This window comes from Besnoitia besnoiti, chromosome III, assembly GCF_002563875.1.
Source record: "Besnoitia besnoiti strain Bb-Ger1 chromosome III, whole genome shotgun sequence".
Classification (NCBI taxonomy): Eukaryota; Apicomplexa; class Conoidasida; order Eucoccidiorida; family Sarcocystidae; genus Besnoitia; species Besnoitia besnoiti.
This window is the reverse complement of record NC_042358.1, coordinates 51,233-72,254: the sequence shown is the minus strand read 5'-3', so window position 1 is coordinate 72,254 and position 21,022 is coordinate 51,233. Positions and strand designations below refer to the sequence as shown.

General features: G+C 57.9%; 2 protein-coding genes across 2 annotated transcripts; one reads left to right on the top strand and one right to left on the bottom strand.

Moving 5' to 3' along the window:
- Positions 1–1,295: 1,295 nt before the first annotated feature.
- Positions 1,296–5,919, top strand: BESB_043210 (ankyrin repeat-containing protein; the record flags this gene model as incomplete). The annotated part of the gene is made up of 6 exons (XM_029362772.1): positions 1,296–1,475; positions 1,691–2,074; positions 2,541–2,947; positions 3,406–3,609; positions 4,187–4,319; positions 4,630–5,919. 6 exons carry the CDS (start codon positions 1,296–1,298, stop codon positions 5,917–5,919), a joined length of 2,598 nt encoding a protein of 865 aa, XP_029220138.1.
- Positions 5,920–7,905: 1,986 nt separating this feature from the next.
- Positions 7,906–17,946, bottom strand: BESB_043200 (putative vacuolar protein sorting 16; the record flags this gene model as incomplete). Its single annotated transcript, XM_029362771.1, has 18 exons — positions 7,906–7,965; positions 8,295–8,401; positions 8,674–8,780; positions 9,341–9,433; positions 10,000–10,100; positions 10,732–10,938; positions 11,186–11,282; positions 11,673–11,809; positions 12,120–12,441; positions 12,719–12,817; positions 13,319–13,475; positions 13,986–14,268; positions 14,499–14,645; positions 14,969–15,047; positions 15,452–15,653; positions 15,889–16,105; positions 16,676–16,759; positions 17,617–17,946. 18 exons carry the CDS (start codon positions 17,944–17,946, stop codon positions 7,906–7,908), a joined length of 2,829 nt encoding a protein of 942 aa, XP_029220137.1.
- Between the last annotated feature and the right edge of the window lie 3,076 nt (positions 17,947–21,022).

Here is a 21,022-nt window from a genome sequence, read left to right as displayed (position 1 = left end):
TACGAGGAGGGCTCAAGCTCGCTCGAGTTTAGTGTCGTTGAAAAAGAGCAGATTCCCGTCAGCACGGGCCTGGTTGAAGGCAGCACCGCCGACGAGACGAACGAGAGAAACGAAAGGCCAGACCGCGACTCGACTCTCAACTCAGCAGACGGATGCAGGCGCACAGTCTGTTGCAGACGGGGCAAAAGGAAGCTGACAGAGGCGGCGAAAAAGTGGTGAAGCGTGGATACTTGGGCAAAAATATTGGAGGAGAAGGAGAGAGACGGGGGAAGAGGAGAAAAAAAAAACCTGAGAACGGAAAGGGCAGAAAAACGGAGATCAGGATACGTGGCCTCTCTCACGAGCAGTCCTGTACATACACCAGAGGGACGAGCGAGGGGCCGACAGAAGAGAGATCGACAGGGCGGGAAAAATGGAGAAAGCGGGTCTCTAGTTCAACGAAAAGAAAAGGACTATGCATCCGTCAAACGAAAGCAATTTTGTTTATGTCCTCACTTCTGCTCCGAGTGCAAAGCCTCCTCCGCATGCGGCGTTTTGCTGGGCCTGCATGCAGGCGTAAGGTCACTTGTCACGAAAATAGCTGTGCTTTTTTCTATTTTAAATGTGCTTCCTTTGCTTCCGAAGTTTCTCTGCGTGCATTTTTTTTTATCCGGTTTCGTTTTGCCTCGTTGCCTTGAGATACTGGACTCGTCGCCACTGTGTAGTCCCCGTGTTGGCATGTAGGATCTACGTAGAAGGGGCGACAGTCGAAAAGAGAGCAAAAAAAATACAAACTAATGACTGGCAGAATCGCCTCCAGTTCACCGACCTTCTGAGGCGCGTGTGCTTTATTATGGCAGTTTAGGGTTTTTGCGAAAGCCGGCGAGACGGCATCTCGTACCAGCTCTTTCCCCTGCCTCTCTGATGTGCTTTACTGCCGACGAATCTACGAAGCGCTGCTAACCGCGAAAAATCGCGGCACTGTCTTCTCTCTCTTCTCCTTCTCTCTTTTCGAAGGTTGCGCCCTTCAACCACATCCGTGTCGTGCCTCTTCGAGCGGACGGCCTGTCTTCTGACTTCCTCCTTGCAGACAAACGCGTCTCTTCTTTTTTTTCCATGGCGCATCCGCGTCGCCCGTTCCTACCTCGCCTGGCTTCTTTCAGGCTTTCACGCGTGTGAAAAAGCCTCAGGAGAGGCCGCTCAGAGGAGAAGAGTGCCGAGGCCACGCGAAAGAGATCTGGGCGATCCATAGGCACGAGACACGCGACACTTCTTTCTCCTTACTTTTTTGTTGTTCCTTTGAGGGTTTGGGAGACATGCGACTCGAGCGAGGAGAGGCTTTTGCGCCCTCGCGCACGCCGTCCAAGGCGCCTGGCGCGACGCAGTCGGAGGACGACGCTCTTCTCGGCTGCGGGAAGCGACAGGGAGAAGACGAAGACGCAGGCGACTCGCCAAAAAGGAAACGAAGGAAAATCATCTGCGGAGAAGTTCAAGACGTGAGTCTGCAGCTTCTCTCTATCAAGAAACACACGAGTCGCCTCAGCCGAACCCGCGTAACCCCCTCGCCGGTCGCTCGAGCTCGAAGCGGCGCGCGTGTCGCGTCGCGTGTATCCGCTTCCTTTTTCTCTTTCGCTGCGTCTCTCTCACCCTCTCGCCCCTAGGGCCGCGCTCCTCTCGATGGAATTCCTTTTCTTTTTTTGGGAATTTTTAGGGCCACCCGCCGACGCCCTCGAAGACGCGCCTGTACTGGAACGCGGTGTTTGAGGAGACGCCTGAGACATATTTCGTTTCTTCGCGTCGCGTGCGACACCTGGCGGAGCACTTTCTCCTGGGTCGCAGCTGGGAGAAGGCCTCGCGCACCGGCCGCTCTCAGAACCTCCTCGAGGTCCTCGTCTCCTCCGCCGTCTTTCAACACACTCCTGCGCCCGCCGCGGATGTGGCTCTCGCACGTGCGCCGACTCTCCGCGACACGCCGTCGCCGCAGCCACAGCATTCGCTCCCTTCTCCGCTGTCGCCTTTCTCGCCCTGGCTCCTTCCAAGTCGCTCGCGGATGGCAACGCTCGTCGAGGTCATGTGCGGCGGCCGCGGCAACCATGTGAGACGCGCCGAGCGGAGTGGCGGCGAAGGTCCGCGAGGGCATGGAGAGAAGAGATGATTTGAACTGCGCCGTGCCAGGCCACGGCAGACGCCGAGCGAGCAAGGGCTTACCCGTTTTTCGCGAGGGACAGGGAATATCGCCACTGAGCCAAGTACACTTGCCCTTTTCGTTTACATACGTCTCTTAATGCTTTTTTGTCCAATATCTTGTTTCCAGCTATCTCACTGCGTCGCGAGCCGCGCCCTCCACGGCTTTCGTGTTGCGTCTGCTCGCCTCCCTCCTCCTAGCTTCTGTTTTGAAGCTGCTTCGGCTCTCGCGTGTGCTCCGCTTTTTTCTCTCTGGGGCTGTGCAGCGTGCCTGCGCGACTCAGTGCTGGACGGGGGGTCTGCGTTCTGTTTGCTGCGCCTCTCTGCCTGCCGGTGTCACATCGTTGCCCGGTGCGTGCGCGGTGGCGTGTTTGCAGCTCGCCTTCCTCTCCCCCGCGCTGTCTCCGCGCTTCCGCTGCTACGTCGGGATAGACATATCCGACCGCGCCCTCGCCATCTCGCGTACAGCCGCGCCACGCGCGTCTCCTGCACGGGCGGAGGCTCCCACGCAGAGCTCCTGCACCGCTGCGACGGTCACGGCGAGGGCGACAGCCGGGTTGGAGCGGGCGGGGAAGTGCCGCTTTCTGCTGCAGGACTGCGGCGCGCTGGGCGACGAGCTGCCGCTGCTCAAGTCCGCCTTCGCGCTTATCGTCGCCGGCCTGGATGACGTCCTCGTGCGCAGCGGAGGCGCGGAGGCTGGCGACGCCGACGAACTCCACGCCGCGCTGAGCTCCGTCGCCGCCACGCTCTGCGTCGGCGGGAAACTTCTCGCCATCGAGCCGACGTGAGCTGCAAGTCGCGCCTCGCCGCGGCGAAGGATAGCGACGAACCCGAGAGATTGGCAGTCTGTTATATGGGCGATCATGCCGTGTCTCGTCGCTAGAGTGGGCAATGCCTGCTGCGTATATAGGTGCAGATGGCTGTGCAGAGATACCTAGTTATCTGTGCGTGGTGTGGATACGTGCTTGTGCGTGTATATCTGCGGGGTGCTGAGGAACGTGAGCAGTCTCCACGAGGCCTCTGAACTCTCAAAAATGATCAGTAAACACTCAACCCTACACGTGAGCCGGAGAACGGCGACGGGGTTCCCCGCGACGCGGCGGCCCTTCGGAGGAGCGCGGTCGAATCGGCGGCGTTCCTCCCTACGTCCCTATTAATAGATCCGGAGGCCGAGTGACTATACCGAAAAAACATGCATACATATATACATATATATGCATATACATATACGTTTCTGTACAGGCGGCATTTGGGGGACTTGCTGTTGGCGATAACGAAGGCGCTGCTGTCTCCGAGCGGCGCGTCGCGGTTTCTTCGACTCGAGCAGCTGAAGCTGATCGGCGCGCGCAGGCAGGTCGCCGTCTTCAAGTTCCACCGCGCAGCCGCTGCGGGCGCCGCTGCGAGCCTTGCGGCGCTTCAACAGTTCTACGCAAAGGCGATTCGGCCGTAGGGACGCGACCTGTCGATGCGCTTGAGACCCTCATTTTCGAAGACGAAAAGCCTGTCTCTTTTTGGACGAAATGGATCAGCGCGTGTCCACCTGAGCAGCTTGGGGCTGCAGCAGCGCCGCGGCTTGGTCGCGCTATCTTCGCTTGCGGGCTTATATATGTATATATATATATATATTGTAATAGATATATATTACCTTACACCTATGTAAAGGTGAGGCTTATCGCGCGGTTGCAAGGGTTTCTGCGTCATGCGTGTGAAGGCGCATCTCTGGAGGGCGCGCGTTTGCTTTTACGCTCTTTGGAATGCGAAATCGAAGTGTGCTAGGGGGCCTGAGACCCGTAGAGCCACCAGCGGCGGCTCCACGCGTGGCTGCGTTGAGAGAGGGATTTCACGTTTTATGATTCATTCGGAGGCCTCCACGGTGTCGTCGATCGGGCAGCGAGGTGAGCTTTGGAGACTGGACCGGCGCATTTTGTTTTTCCATCGTTTATTCATTTCCTTTGAATAGAGCGCGCCTGGCTATTGCCATCGGTAAGCCGTGTGCGTGGCTGGTTTTTATTTTTATTTGCAGCCTCACGCCTTGGTCATCTGTGGGGCTTGAGCCGTCGCTGCTGGACGTGGACGCCCTGCGCACGAGGCTGCCGCTGCTGTCTCATCTCGCGCGTATTCAGGCGACAGTCGAGCTCTCCTTCCTGCTCTTCCAGGTGAGCTGCGCCCGCGAAGAAGTCCTCCCTGTTTTGTCTCCCCGCGGGACTGGTGTCGTCTCCCGCAGCTGCACCATCGAGTCGACAGCGGTGCTCACCCGAATGCGCTCGAGGCGGCGTTGCGGCGCGCTGGGCGAGTCGCTCTCCGCTGCGGCGCTGGGGGCCGGGAGGGGGGAGGGGGAGGGAGACCGGGGGCCCCGTGCGCGCCCGCCAGGCGTTTCGCTGCTTTTGTCTCGCGCGGCGAATCTCCAGGTTGCTCGCGTGCCTCGCAGACGAGAGCGGAAACCCTGCGCGTGTGCGTCATGTGCAGGCCTGTCTCAGCGGCAACCTGGAGGCTGGAGCGCTTCTCTTGGCGCGCGGCGCAGATCCCAACGTGGCCTGCGCGCTGGACCGATGTCCGCGGGTCGGGAGGTCCTGCGCGATGCAGGCTTGCCTTCAAGCTCTCTTTCCTTCGCCCTGTCTCTCTGCGTCCTCGCTGTCCTCCGCTCGCGACGCCGCATCCTCCTGCGCGTCGCATGCGCGGCGAGGCCTGCAGAAGCTTCCACGTCCGCCGTCGCTCTCCTTCTGTTGTCCCGCAAGTCGGGGCGAGCCCGCGGCCTCCCCCGACGGACTTTCGGCGTCCCCCGCTGCAGCTGGCGAGGCTCCGCGGGCGCCTGCGGGTCGCACGCGCCCGTTGCACGTGGCGGCTGCGCGCGAAGATGTTTTATTTTTCCTTCTGCTTCTTCAGCACGGAGCGGATCCCTCCTTGCCCGACGAGAGAGGCCTGCGACCGGCAGACATTCTCGCGGACGCAGCTCGAAGCGAATTGCGGAAGCTGAAGACGCGCCAGCGAGCAGCCCCAGGCGTGAGCTCGGCCGCTTCGTGTGCATGCCTGCGCCACGAGGCCGGGGTGGGCGGAAGGCGACAAGAAGGCGCGTCGCGGTATCTTTTCCAAGGCGCAGATCGAGCAGGAGAATACGAGGCTTCGCGAGTTGGCGAGGCCAGGGAAGCAACGCCGATGCTAGGGCTTCGCGTCCCAAAAGGGTTGACACACACGACGGCTCGGGCTGTACGTACACCCGACCCAACCGGCCAGCGGGCGGAGCTAGGTCGAGCAGGCCAGCCTCAGAAACTAGGCGAGTCTCTGAATGCGTCAGGCGATGCAGCCATTGAAGGGGCGAGAGTGGAGGAACTCGGACGTGGATCTGCTGGCGGCGAGCGGCGTAGAGAAACTGCGGACGCGAGCAGGCGCCTTCGGCTTCCTCCGGATGAAATTTTGAAACCGACCGGCCTGCGCGAGAGCGCCGAGGCGCGGGACTTGCGCACTGTCGCGCTCCTTTCGTGGGTGGGGGCGGCTACGGAAGCGGCGGCGACGGAAGGAGCAAACGACGCGTGCGACGCCGGAACTCTTGAGGCCGCCAGAGATGCAGAAAACCACGCAGGCGACGCCGAAGGTGAAGACGAGAGAGAGGAAAAAGACGAGACCGCAGACTTTCTGGAGCTCCTCGCCACTGACCTGTACGGCCCCCTTGTCTGGCCTTTCGTCAACCCTATCGAGGTCAGCATAGTTTCACAATGGAGGTTTCGCCTGCGACCCAATATGCAGTGCAGGTTGTACTGATTGTATTTGTGATGATGCGTGTGTATACGTGTGTAGCCTGTATTCAGCTGCGTGGCTCGCTGTTGATAGACGGGACAGTCGAAGGAAAGCCTCGCGGTTCGACTTTGAGCCTAAAATGCAGATTGCAGATCTCGTGATGATGCTCATGCGGTCCGCTCTCGAGGCGGTGCCTTATGGACCTCGCGAGGGATGATTTTAGTGAGAGCGCACCAGTCTCCAAATGTGAAAGGAGATATACGCACACCAGAAGTGAACGAGTTTTCTTGAAGCATCTGCCTTGCATGCTGAAGGTTCGCTTTCCTCCCGACGATGAGTCTGACACAGCTCTGTGAGGGCGCGTTCTCTTCACTCATCTTTGCTCTGCAGTGAACTGGCATCACTCCGCCGCCGCACGGGCTCACGCGGGGATTCAGTCGTATATCTACATATTTGCATGTGTACATACACCCGAAAAAAAGTATACATGTATGCTTGAATACGAATTCTTATCTGTGTTTGACGCTTGGTGCCGCGGCGTCCACGTTTTCCTTTTCAGGTGATTGATAGGTGCCATCGTCGCCTGCCGCCGGTGTCAGGTAGGTCTGCTCTTGAGGGATCTCGTGTGATTTCATTCCGAGGCTGCGTTTGAGCTGGAGTCCTGCGGACGTTTTCAGCTCTTACGTAGCGCCGCAGGGCTTTCTAAGCTCGTAATCAGACAGGGAAGGCCGCGACGCGCAGCTGCGCCTCCTCTCCACAGGCCTCTGCCGGGATGTACGCGCATGCCAGCGATCTCTTCCTTTCCAACTCGTGATGCGAGTCGCCTCCCTGAACCACGCAGAGGCAACGGAGTGGATTATAGGAGGTCTTGAAGCACTAGGAACATACGACGCTACCTCGAGCATATGATATATATATATATATACACATATGTATGTTTGCAAGTATAGGTTGTCTTCTTGTCTTGGAAGGTCATGAAAGCTTGAGCGCCGCGGGTGCAGCAGCTTTGCGGCCTTGAGAATCGAGAGTGATGCATTCGTTGTTTCGGGTAGGCGCGGTGCGTGTGAGTTGTACTTGCAATCTTTTTCTTCACTGAAAAATGCAGCTGCAGGAAGAGTCTATCGTAAAGTGCTGCGTTTTCGCACTTCCCTGGGTCGACGGATTTGTGTTCGACATTTTTTGAAAAAATATTTTTTTAATGTTTTTTACTACGACGCCCGGTGTCCGCCACTGCCCGTGGCACAAATGAAAAAAAAAATTCGCGAGAGTCGACGCACAGAGCAGCGCCGCCGGTCACGAGAAGTCGATGGAAACTCTGGAAAAACATACTTTTCGCTTGGCTTCGCCTCACTCCACTGAATCAATAAAAGACGAGAGACACAGCGGAATTGTGGCAGGAAAGAAAGCCGAAAGGCATGCAGAGTGAGCGGATTGAGAGCTGCCACGGGCTAGCAAGAGCCTACAATTGAGAGGCAACGCCAGCGAAGCGAAGACGCGAGGGACGCACAAGAGGTAGCGAAACGCAGAGAAGGGAAGTTGCAGACGAGAATAGACGACACTATCAGCGACGCGGAGTGCCAGCAACTCAGTAGGACTTTGAAGCGCTCTAAAATTACTAGAAGAAAAAGACAAACAAAGGAAGAAGAGAAGACTCTAGAGACGGGAGTCCGCGGATGCAAGCGGCTAACTAAAAAGAGAAATGCGGAAGAAGGAATAAAACAAGCCGCGGAGGAAACGAGAGAAGAGATGGCCAGCAGACACGCGTGCGAGACGTGGGGCTGCTGGGGCTGCTGCGGCTCGAAGCGAAGACTGAAGAGGAGACCGAAGAGAGCGCCGAGAGATGAGAGGATTCTGCCAAACAAACGAAACGCTTGAAGTGCCGCCGACCTTTCTCCGCAATCTCCCAGAGGCAGCGGTGGTTGCTCGGGATGGCCACGGAGTAAAAACCTTCTCCCGACTGCATTCCGCGCGTTTTTTTTCAGCGTCTCTCTAGACGCCCTGGGATCTGACTCAGCCCCGGCGGCCCTTGAAGGCGTCAGTGAGCGTCTGCAACAACCCGCCGCTCAGCGACTGAAAAAACAATAAGGAAAGTGAAAAAAAAACTGCATGCACACTTGAATGCCTGCATGCATTCATTGAAGTGTGCATGCAGACAAAAAATTGCGATTTCCACAGTGGACTGTGTAAAAAAACTCAGTCGATTTCCGACGCATGAATTCCACTGCGCAAGAGGAAATTCCTTCTCATCGCCGCCGAAGGTGGGCACTCGGCGTCGTCTTCCAGAGCCTGAGTTTTCGAGTTCGTAGCAGGCTTCGCTTCAGACAAGTCCTAAGAAGAGATAGTAGACTGCGACTTCTTTGTAGATCAGCTGTCAGCATTCTTTTCGCCGGCTTTCCTACCTGTGATCCAGCGTGCTTGGCAGCGGCCGCCGCCTCGTTCTCCATGCCCAGCTGCGAATACCACAGCGCCTGGTCTTCGGGGTCTTTCATCTTGGGGATTATTTTTGCTGCAACACCCAAACCTCGCTCCAGCGACTCAGCATTTAGCACCTACCTTCTATCTGCCCCCTCCTCGCAAAAGGGAGGCAGCTGATGCGTTACGCCGTGCATGCAATGGAGACCCCTGCGAGCGTGCCTGTGTCTGCAAAGAGCGCCAAACGACGCGGGCGGCGATAGATGCCGGCTCGCGGCTGACGAGTCTGCGCAAGCCACACAGAGAGCTACCGGCGAACGCGCAAGCGAGCGAGATCTGTGAGCGACTGAGACACGCTGCACTAACCTGCAGCTGCCCAGTTCTCGTTGCGGAGGCAGGCGGTGATGAAGGGCTCGTAGCCGACGGGAGAGGTTCGATACTGCGCAAAGGCGAGAAGCTCGTCGAAGTAGTGCCTGCAGAGAAAAGACGAACTCCGCGCGGCGCCTTCATGCGCACTCAGCACACGTAAAATCGCCTGTCGCCACGCAGTGCAACTCAACATCTGCTATCTCTCTCGTCTCCGCCGAATGGCGAGCGGCGCGCGGAGGCTCCACGTAAGCGGCGGAGGGGGATGTAAGAAGTAAAGAAAGCACCACGCAAACATGTGTCTGTAGCCTGCACGCGCAGTAAATGCCTACAGCTGGGCAAGAAATGTTTCGTTCCCTGCCTGTCAACGCCGCTCTCCGCAGCACCCACACATGCGTGCGCAACAACGCACGTACGCGTCTGCAGGCTTTGGCGCAAATACCTGTCTAAGCACCTCGGGATATATACATAAGCAGAAGAAGAATGAAAGAAACACAGAGAGCTGGCAGCAGACCCACGCAGAGAGGCCTTTCGGCTCTGCACCTCGGCGGCCGGCTTGACCGCGTCCCGCGCGCTGAGTCGCTTCGAATTTGCATTCAGGGACATGCAGGCCTTTTCGCAGAAACTTGCCTTCGCCGGCTCGGGGGAAGGCTCCGCGCGCACCTACCCGTCGGCGAGGGCGTCGATTTTACAGCGCCAGTAGCGTTTGTCGGGGATCTTGAACGTTTTTTGCAGATTTTCTGCTTCGTGGAACTCGGATCTGAGACGCCACCCAAACGCAAAATCAGCGAACCACGCTCTTAGGTCGCACGCCTTCAGCTCGCACCAGAGCCGCACACGCGTGCAAACGGAACTTCGCCGTTTGTCGACCACGGAGAGAACACAGCTGTGGGAGGAGCACAGGCAAAATCCGCCTTCAGCACGAACGCATGCAAGTGCGCTGGAACGCAAACGCGGCAGAGCTAGCCATTCGCATGCACATGCAGCCGCGTAAAAAAAAGACATGCGGCCCGCCGCGCATGCGAGCAGGTAGAGAGTCGCTGCAGGCACGGATCCACGAAGTCGACATCCTTCCTGGCCTCTCTCTCTCTGTCAGTCATTAAATAGGTATTTCTCTCTGCATGAAAATCTGAATGAAACGCCGCTCAGCCAGCAGTCGCGTGAAGCTTGGCAGGCGACACTCATCTCCGTAACAATGCATGATGCCACAAAAACTCAACTGGAAACTTTTTTAAGGAAACATCTCGCAGCCTCGCAGCCTGACTGCGGTCGCGTGGCGCCTGCACTGAAGGCACGCGACTCTGCTGCGCAAGGCGCGAGACTCACTTGAGGATCACTTGGCGGACAGTCTCCATAAGGGGCAGTCCCACGAAGCGATGCGGCGGATTCAGCCAGCCGCGGGAGTTCGCCTTCACCTCCAACTCGTGCTGAAAAGCCGAAAAAGCACTCGAGGAGCGGATGCTGGCTGGCGCCGCCGGCACCACTGAGGAACTCTCTGCGCTCTCACTGTCGAGTGCTTTGAGATAATCCGAAGCGCAGCGCAAACACTTGAAACCCGCGCTTCACCGCATGCAGCGGTCGCAAAAAGACACGCATACACATAGGTAAAGATAGATAGATGTAGATAGATACGATAGATAGAAAGGTAGAGAAAGAGTGATAGATACACAGACACGATACATATTCAGATAGAGAAGAATACATATAGATAGGTAGATACGACATATATGTAGATAGATGGATAGAGACGCATATGCGCGTATGTATCACGTCCTCTGGTCTGCCCGTCTGCTGTCCACCTCTGTTAACAGGTTTCCGAGGGAACACCATGCAAGTGCACATATCGGCAGAAATCGACTGTAGACGATCGATGTGCGTAGAGGCTTCCCCCTCCCCCCCCTCCCCCCGCTCTATGTAGCTGTCTATTTGTATCTATCTATCCATCAATCTATCTCCATGTTTGTCTCCACAGAAGTCCCGTGGCACAAATGGTCAGCTGTGGTACTCTATTTTTTGCACTATATCTGGATTGCCGGCAGGGTATTGCGGTCGCCATACTTGGCAGCCGAGGAGCTCGATTTGCGCAAGCGTGCTCGCGTGCGCAAAGGCGGCGAGGTCGTGAGAGGCCTTGCATGCGCCAAAGAAATTCGCGGCGAGCGCCAGAAGCCTTTTTTTTGTCTCCCACGTGCGCTGCCGCTCTGCGAGGCTCAGCGCTACCCATCCGGCGTCGTAAAGCCTCCCGCTCCTCTCGTAGTACAGCTGAAGCTGAAGAGAAAAAAAAGAAGAGTGTCTTTCAGCAGCCAAAGACCTCGCACAGACGTGCGCACGCGGAGCACGCGCCGCTAGAGAAGATCAAAAAAAAAAAGACACTTGTGCGCGCCTTTAGCCCTCCCAGGAGAGGCGAGACAAACCAAATCCCGGAAAGAGAGAGACGAGGCCCGCGACAGCCCGCAACGCTGTCGGCCGGCGCTCGCGTGCGCTATGCTTGCGCCCCGTCGCCGCGCGTCCTCACCAGGTTTCCCTCTCCAGTCTCCCGGCAGTAGAGGGCGAACAGATCCTGCGCCAGCGGCCGATCTTGCAGCACTTCAATCAGCAGCGAGAGATCCGACCTGAGCCACATCGCGCGAGGCAGAGACCACACAGCGCCTGACAGCTGCGCGACTCCACAGGAGGGCGACGCGACGCCCGACGCTGGGCGAGGGTGCGCGCCGGTCGAAACAGCGCCCCAAGAGAGAGAGGAGAAAAACGCAGCGCGCGGGAAGCGCAGTGGCTATAGAATCGGGCTCGCTCTCCGCAGACAAGAAAAGCAGAGAGCTGAACCCGCAGTGCAGCAGCCGTGACAGGCTTCTGTATCCGTCCAGAGGGGCGCGGGAGGAGGAGCGGCACTCGCTGCGGTGCCGGGCTCCTCGCGGCGCGGCCTCCGAAACTGCAGTCAGAAGAATCTACACTGTTTTCTGTTCTCTCAGCTCGCGAGTGTCACACAATCTCGCGTCGCTTACTCGCCGGCGGCGGCCTGTTGCTCGTGGGCGAGGGCGCTGAAGAGGCACTGCATCACAAGGTCGGGGTCCCCTGCGCCCACCGCCTTGGCCGCCGCGATGTTGAGCTCCGCAAGCTTCAGCAGCATTTTGACTTGCTCCTGCACGCACGCGCCGAGACAAGAAACCGTGACATTCCCTCTGGTAGTCGCCTTCTTGATCGTAGTTGTACGGAGTACTAAGGACTGCCTCTTTACAGCGACGCTCCACACAGGTGTGGCCGGGGGGAACGGGGGGGGAGGGCAGGAACACGAGTCAGACCGGCACACGGGCTGATAGACGAGGCAAACAAGAGGATAAATGAGTACTAAGTACGCGGGAGAGAGCGCCGCGGGGTAGGAGAGCAGCATCCGCAGAAAAGACGTGCGCTGCCTGTCGCGGCCTTCTTGTCGCAGAGTGTCGCCGCCTCACCTTCGTGATGGGTTCGAACTCGACGAGCCGCGTGGCGAGAACGGGCCTACCGGCCTGGGCGGCGCAGAGGGCGACCTTGGCAAAGGGCAACAGGGGGGAGAGCGCGTCGGGCTGGCGGGCGTCGCGGGCGAACGCCGTGGAGGGCGCACCGACGACTCGCGAGGAGGCCAGCGAGAGGCGGCGACAGACGACCGCCGAGAGCTCCTCATCCGTCAGCGAGACGCAGTGGAGAATCTTCTCCACTGCCCAAGAGGCCAGCACGCCGCGCGCAGGAAGCCCAACGTACTGACAAATGCGATACGCCAGCAAGTGCTGGCGCCGGCTGCAAAAACGCACACGCATAGCCGGGGGGGGGTGGGGGGGGGGGGGGGTGCAGCAACCGCGGCAACGGCCAGAGAGAGCAACGCGTGCAGATTCGAGACGGATTGGGAAGCGCCGAGTGTGCGGCGGCAAGGCGACGGCTGAGAGACACATCTGCGAGAAAAAACAAGAAGAGCTCGAGCCGACCCATGCGGGCGTGCGCAAACACTGTCCGCGCATCGCTTCAACTCGCGGAAACGCCTTCCACCCGCGCGTGAAACGATGATCAACAAACGCACTTGGTGATGCGGCGAATCAGCTTGGCCAGACTCATGTGGCGCAGCTGTGCTACGGAGATCGGCATCTCGAGCGGGGGCTGCCGCACGGCATAGCAGACGCTGAAAAAGCACAAAAATATGAAAGAAAACAAAAAATATGAAAGAGGCGCGGCGTCCGGAGACGCAGACGACGCTCATCTTGGTTGCAGAGAAGAAAGCAAAAAACTCTGCGCTACGCAAGAACTGAGAAACGCGCGCTCTGGGACGCAGGGCTGCCGCAGGCCGAAAACGGAAGGGCGGCCTGAGCACCTCGTACGGAGAAAACGTTTTTCAACAGACTCGCCTCTGCAGACCTGTATTGCCTGACTGCCGTCCGTGCCCCAGACGCTGGAAACACACGCCCGTTTTGATATCTGCTCTACTCACTATCACCCGAACTCGAAAGATCCTTAGGTGCCCGCACCTCCATTCCTCTGCTCTTCTCTGTGTTAATTCTGCGTTGTATATGCCAGTCGGGTCGATATATAAATACACATATATGTATACATATGTATATATCTGGATATATATAGGTTTATGTATACATATACGTGTGCTTATCTATACGCATTAGGGGCCTACCGGAGGTCTCTGCACGCGCGAACGAAGGTGCGGCAGCTCTGCCGCTCTTCGCCGCTGAGGAACTCGCGGCCGAAGACTGCGGCCTGCAGCAGCAGCGCGGCCTGCTCCAGGTTCCACTCGTACGTCGCCGCGTCGATGCACGCCTCAGCCGCCGCGCCTGCAGAGACAAACGAAGGAAAACGTCCGCGCACAAAGCGCCGTGAGGTGGGCAGCCTGCCGCGCACAACGCGCACAGAATACGCGCACGCGAACGAGAGCATGCATGTACGTCAGACAAATCTGCACATAAATACACAGGTATATATGTGTGTATGTATGTATATATATGTATATGTATGTATGTGTATCTGTATATATGTCTATTTATATATATATATATCGTATATCAGTGTATATTTACGTAAATACGTACACCAATGTGTATTTATGTGTATGTGTATATCCATGTATATATATATATATATATATATATATGCGTTGCACAGCGTCTGCGTCTCCGCGCGCCACGCCGCAAACAAAGCGATGAAAAGAAACAGCTCGCGAAGAGTGGGTCGCACGTCTCTCCCTTCGTGTGTGGGGATCGCCTCTTCGCCTGCGTTTCTGCGCGCGATCTCCCCTTTGGGGTCGCGGGTCGCTGCCTGTCGGCTTCGCGGGCGCCGGTGCTCACCCAAGTCTTGTTTGATGGATCTGAGGCTCTCGTCGGCCGCGGCGTCCTGCGCGCGGAAGCGCTCGAGGGCGTAGCAAAGCATCGCGGGCGGCTCGCAGCTTCCCACTGAGAATATCGCGTCCGTGCTAGCCGCGACGCGGTGCAGGAAGTCGGTTTTGAACGCCGTCAAAATGCGCAAGCCGTCAACCTCCGACACCAGAAAGAGACTCGAGCCACCGCTGCTCGCTGCGCCGTACTGGTAGGGCAGCCATTCGTTCTTCGGCCCGCCCAGAAAGAGCGTGTGCTGCGCGCATCTCAGCCAGACCCCACGCCAACCCGGTTCGAGTCCCCGCGCACACGCGCGCGCCGACAGACGAGCGAGCCAGTCACAGCCACGGCAACAGGGAGTGGCGGCCGCCGCGGGCAAAGCGAGCGAGGAGCAGGCGCCTGCAGCGCGAAAGGAGAGGAAAAGAAGGAGGGGAAGCGCAACGCGGGGGGAGGGGGGGGGGGGGGTAACTCGGGACTGGAGCTTACCTGCACGTCTCCGGACGGGGTGTGCATGGGGATGTAGAGCGCGAGGCAGTCGTCGCCGCACCACTGAACTTGCTTCGGCCGCCGCTGCCGCTCGAGGAAGGGCGACGCGATGGTCTGCGGCACGCCCGCCGTCGACAAAACCTTCAGCTGCCTGCATGTGCAGCGGCAGTCAAACCACGCACGTCGAATGCAGCGCTTGCAGAGGCTGCGTGTGCAGTTAGTTCCTGTTAGTTGAAGGGATGCGACGCGTCAGCAGAAGCAGAGAATGGCTCGCCGGAGAGTGGAGAAAAGTGCGACCAGAGCGCAGGGACGGGCAAACGCCACCCGCGACACTGGCACAAGAGAGAAGAGGAAGCTCTCACACGAAAGCGCCAGACCCAGAGAGAAGAAAAAAGACAAAACAGCTCAGCATAAAAGATCACTGGTGACCACACGCGATGAAGAAGCTCTCAGAAAAGCCACGAAAGCACGTACCCTGACGCTGAGAGACAGGCGAGCAGCCTGCCGGACCGCGAGACTGAAAGGGCAACAAAAGGGCCGTCCTCCAACCTAGAAAGAAAGAGAGAGCCGGAAAGAGCTCGGAACTGGAAGGCCGCTCGAAGTTACCATCACGCGAGGCACACTCTACCAACTCCCCAACTCCCCCTCCCCCTCCGGCGCAGCGAAGAACGCAGCTCACACTTGCCAGAGGACGATGTGCCAAAAAGACGCCAAAGAATGATCTATCCCCTGAGAAGTGGAAGAATCACGGAAAGCCTCGCTAGCCGAGACAGGGAGCGAGCGGCACGCGCTTCGCTCTCTGCCGCTGCGCTGCGTGAGACGCTAGTGAGAGCGGCTAGGCAAGCGAGCCGGAGCGAGACAGACCAGGCTGATTCACAAGAGGGCAGAGCCAGATCGATTCGCGCCTCCGGCAGGGTGCGGCCGCGGCGAGGCCGAGTGTGCGTGGGGCTGACTTGAGGTCGATGCATCGCTGCCTCTCAAGAAGAAGCAGCGGGCCGTTCTCCGCTGCGACCAACACGCGGGGTTCCTCGAGCTTCGCAGGCGCCGACGCAGCCAGCGAGGAGGAAAACCAAGAGAAGGTCTCGCCGGCGTCTTGCCCCCCAGGCGGCAGCGGCGCGGGGAGGATGCAGAGACTCAGGGGCGGCCCTCGCAAGCCTGCGCGCACCGCTCAAACGCAACAGCAAGAGACTGGCGGTGACAGACCCGCGCCCCCTGAACCGGCGCCCTCTCCCACGCCCAGGCGCCGGCGCAGGCGCGCCAGGCCAAAAGCGGGAGCGACGCGGGCGTGCACTCGTGCGGCCGACTGCCGCGCCAGCTAAACCCTAAACCCTGGTCGCAGACGCGTGCCGCGAAAACGCGGGTCCCGCGGAAACTCGCGCGTCGGGCTCACCCGCGTCTGGGAGCACGACTGATTGACAGCGATCGAAGGCGGCGTTGACGTAAACATTCAGCGCGGCCGTGAGCGTGACGATGCCGCAGCCGCCGACCGCCGCCTGCACGAGGCCGCCCTCGACTTTGATGCGTTCGTCGAGAGAGAAGAAATGCAGCTTCTCGCACTGCGAAGAAAACGTCCGAATCACGCCGTCCTGGAAGACGCAGACAAGCACCTGCGCCAACGAGGAAAACCGAAAACCAAGCCGAAACCGAGTGAAAAGAAGACAAAGTAAAAAAGCGAGCCGCCACATCTACTCCCCCCACAGGCTGTATCTCTCTCTCTTTTTGTCTCTTTAGGTGAATGTCTCTCTGGCCTATTGGCGCGCGAACTCCAAGCGTGCCGAGCTCGGCGCTCATTCGCAACGCAGCCGAGGAGCCGCGGCAACTTGCGCATCGGTCTTGGCAGATGCATATAGACATATAGATACATATATATATATATATATATGGATTCCGAGGTAGATGGATAGCTGTAGCTAGACGCAGATAGACAGAGCTATTCCGGTTCTTTAGGGCATGTGGTCTGTTGCGCGATTCCAAGTGGCGATTCTCTCCTTGAGGGCCGTCTCACATGCAGCTACATGCATGTGGCTCAACAGTGAACGCAACTGCATATCTCAGCCCGCGGCTACGCATTCAGCTTCCAGATTCGTGCGGGGCGAGCTCCAGGGCCACGCAAACCGCGCTGCACTGGAACGTCGGCGGTCGCCGCAAAGAGGCTCGCCGGTGGCGACTTCACTCACCTCGTCGTTGTTCCAACTCATGCAGACCAAGCGGCTGTATACCCACGGCGACTTCGCAATCAGCCGGCCGCGCGCGGTGAAAATCTGCGCAGCGAACGCGCAAGAAACCGCCCGCCCGCGAGCCGCAGAGACGCATGAGAGTGTGGCGACGACTGGATGGCTGTGCAGGGCGCGGGAACTCGGACAGCGCCTGTCTGGCCGCCGCAAACCGAGAAGCATGAGAGGCCTCCACATACAAACACCTAGATTTACATTTGTGCAGATGGCACAAAAAGGCTGGATAGTGTGCGACAGTCCTGCAAGCCAACGTGAGCTCCAGAATAATATATATATATATATGTAAAGAGGCAGGTGGACAGCGGCAGAGAGAGACGCACAGATACTTCTCTAGGCATATGCGCGCAAAGATTGCAGATTTGCGTAGTCGCACATGGTAATGGATGCGCGAGAGAGGTCCCCAGATCACGCAAGAGACGCGGAACGAATGCGGCGAAGGAACAGTGCAGAGCTCAAGGTTACAGCCAGACGCGCGTGGCTGGTGCCCCTAAACGCGCAGGGCATGAGTCGCCAGCCAGACACAAGCAAGAACCTGCATGCACGCGAGGGCGCGAGTGCCAGCGACGCAGATGAGGGGTCTGTGTCGAGATGGAGAAAAAAAATCTTCTTCACGAAGATGCGATTAGGCCTTGAGGCCTAGCCCTTTTACTGGGCCCCAAGAGGGCGACGGAGAGCGAGAAAAAAGGTTAAAAAATAAGAGACTGCATCGGAGATGTGGCATGCAAAAATGTAGATGACGTTTGTACGCGGCAAGGAGGGGAGAAAGTTCAAAAACCGAGGCAAGCATGTATGTATATGGCAGCTAACGACGAGGAGAAAAGGCAAGAGAGCGACACTCTCGCGCGTGGCGGAGTGCGGCTGGCGCGCTTGGCGATGTCTCTCACCTGCAGTTCAGGTTTCAGTTTCTTCCTCGCGGGTTGGAAAACCTTCTCGTTTCTTACACAAGCCACGGGGCCTCCATACGGCGCCGCGGCAACAACGTAAAGGTCAAATCTCTGTCGCTCATCGGACCATTCCATCGGGAAGATCTCCAGTTTGCGATACCACACGCTGTCGAGGCACTGCCAGTCACTGCTGCTATTCGCCCCAGATGTGAAGCTGAAGTCGCTTGCGCCGCGGGTCGAGGCAGCCGCGGCAAACGGCGGGAACAGAGAAGAATGCGGGCCTGAGTAGCCCGCAGAGGCGACCAGGGGCATTCCTGACGGCGGCGCCATTGTGGTGAGAATCTACGTCGACGGCAGGAAAGAACCAAAGTGAAGACGAGTAGAGAGAAAAGGGACGCGGAAGGCGAGTCAAGAAGCAGAAAAGAGGGAGACAATCCGCGCGAAAAGAAACGATACGTCCTCGCTCCGCCCTATTGCACATGGATTCGTGTCAGAGGTCTCACCACGCCAGAGGCAGGTTCAAAGAGGTATGCCACTCGCAGGATTTTCTCTGTGGACTGACTGAGAGGCGAAACCTCTGAGGAGAGCGAGCACACAGGCGAAGGAGGAGACAGAGGATCCATTCCCGCAGCTTCCTTGTCTGGCCGGCGAGGGCCTTGACTTTCGTTTCACCGGGGCTGCAGGCACTTGTGATCCGCGCCCAGCGGCGAGCGAGGAAAATCCAGACAGGCAAACGCACGTGAGCGCGCGCGTCCTTGACGCCTCCTGAGTAGAAAAAGGCACACCAGCGGGCACCCGCAGAGGAGGTCCAGCCTATCGTGTCCTTCTGCCTCGAGCGGGCTACTGTCGGCTACTGGCGGCTAGCCCTCGTTGCTCGCTCCCGGTATCACGAGACAGGAGACAGCGGTGAGACATGCGCTGGAGTTCCTTGTCTCTGCAAGTCATCCTATCAGAGGATGAAGGACGAGCTGAACTTTGGTGGTCCGACGAGACCGGGGAGCAAGAAAGCACGGAGGCACGTCGCCAGCGTAACGCGCCGGTAGCGCGCTCGCTGGGGCGACCAGGGAAGAAGAGGCTCTAGCAGACGAGACAGCCGCGTCTGCTCGGGCAGGCCAGCAGCCAGAAGTCATGAGAAGTGGGGAAAGAAAACAGTGGAAGAAACCGAACTCATGAACAATCCGTGGACGCTTCGCCTGGTGCCGCACACTTGGTTTTTGAGGTGTAGCTACACGCACGCGCTGTCACGGACGGCCGACGCCTACAGGTCGACCGATCCTGGAAACAGGCGTCGTGCCCCTGAAAACGAGAGGAGACACTTGATGAGGGCTTCCGTGTAGGAAACGCAAATCCGGCGTTGGAAACACCTGCAAAGGCCGGTCTGGTATAGGTGACAAGGCAGCGACGCACGCTGATGCATGCAGAAACATAAAATTCAGCATGCAGTCGAGCCAGCTGTGAAGCCGACTCTCATGCACAGACTACTGGCGTTTCTCAACTCAACTCCCGTGCGACAGGGTGACATAAAGAGTAGGGTTTTCAACAGGTAGAGCGTGATTTGAGTTATTCGCATCTACATGCCTTCTTGTCTGGCAACTTCGGCTTCTCTTTCTCATTCGTATGGTCTCTCTGCCAATTCGCGTGCCCATTGCGTGTGTCTTACACGCTGGATGGTCGCCACTTGCACCTCTCCTGCGTTGTGGTTCCCCTCCCCCGTCAAGGTCACCACGCTGTCGTGCAAGGCGCGGTTTAGATCCGTACGAGCCTAGGGTACTATGTAGAACTTCCAGCTAGTAACCGTTCCTTCCGGGCCAAGCACCACCCCGACAGCTACACAGTGGTGTCAGTCCATAGCGTCGATTACAGTCGTTGCGCTCACGAGTTCAATTTCTCTCTTTTTTAAGAGGTCGAGTGAACTCTGCAGCGCGCGAGCCCCTCTCACCCATGCAGGCGGGTCAGTTGCGTGGTCATGAAACGCTAGCGGAAGACGAGGCTGGAGGCGTGGAACGAAAGAGGGCAACAGGATGCCACTCACCACGTAGGCGAGAGATGAGACCGTATACAGAGGTTTGCTCCAACAAGGTTGACGTGGAACGCACAGGTTTCATCTGAAAAACAGCGGGTCCTCGCCGCTGTCGAGACAAAGAACGAGGCGACGGAAACTGGGCACGGAAGATTACGCCATTACGCCCCCAGCTAGAGCAGGTAGAACCCTCTGGTAAAGTTGTGCTGATTCCATGCATAAGAACCTGTGTCACCGCTGTAGTTGCGATTCTCAGGGATCACTGAAGGGGGAAGCAACGAGTTAATCTAAACTGCTGGGCGTGGGCCTCACGCACCCGCCAACCAAGGCAAGCTCTAAACAGTCAAACCCGCATTTCCGTATCCTGTTGTTTTCTGCCGATACGGCGCTTTCTTCTCAACTTGAAAAGAATTGTTGCTTGCTCGCACGCGTCTGGGGAATTGTCGGCGCGAACCTTGCGGCCGGCGTCTCGAAAGAGACAGCCTTGCGAGTCCATACCAGTCGCACAGGCGTCCGGGGAGTGGCATTTAGCCGTGTTTGCGGTTACGCAGCTGGCTGTTTCAAAGCAGATGTTCGCTCACTAACCGCTCTTTTTGACTGCTGTTTGTCGTCGCTTCGCCCACTGTGTGCGCGGCGCACCGTAGCTGGCAGACCAATTGGTCGACTGGACCGCTGTGTCTACTCATATGGTAACTACGCTTGTGTGTGGATATTTCGATAGGCCACCAGCGCCTTTGTCCAGGATGTTGTTTGTAGTGGCTGAGCACAGGTCTTGATCCCTTTTCGAGCGGGCGAAAGTGTGGCGGATGTAAAGTAGCAAGAGGCCGAACAGCAGGTCACAAGACTGTGGTGCCGTGCTGGGTCGTGCCATCACATATGTTCACAGACCTGTGAATTCAAAGAACTGGTCATATAAATGTCACCCTATGGGAACGTGTGGAAACTTGTATGTTTATCATCCGCGAACATGTCTATGGGCATCAGGTATGTTTGTTTCCGCTACGGTGTACAGTCACTGTCGCTCATGGACCCGGAGCCCGCAAATTTCGGTGGAATACCTCTCCGAACCACAGGTGGGCAGGTGGCCAGGAACGTTGAGGTGAACTGAATCTGATAAGAGTGCAAAACTCAGTGTCATGTTTCCACCAGCGGCCAGCGACTACGCAGGCCGCAAGGAGGGTGTATGTGCTGATAAATGTATCCCTGTAGAGATGAGGATCCTGGGTAAACCCTCTAGAGGAATCACGCGGGGGTCCCGTGTGCTAGCTGTACAGCTAGGGCAGGTCCGCGGACAGCCATGAATTAGGAAAAAACGCTTAAACGCTTTCACCTGGAGCATGGTACTAAGCGCGTTTATTCGTGAAGGAACCTGCCTTCGGCGTACAT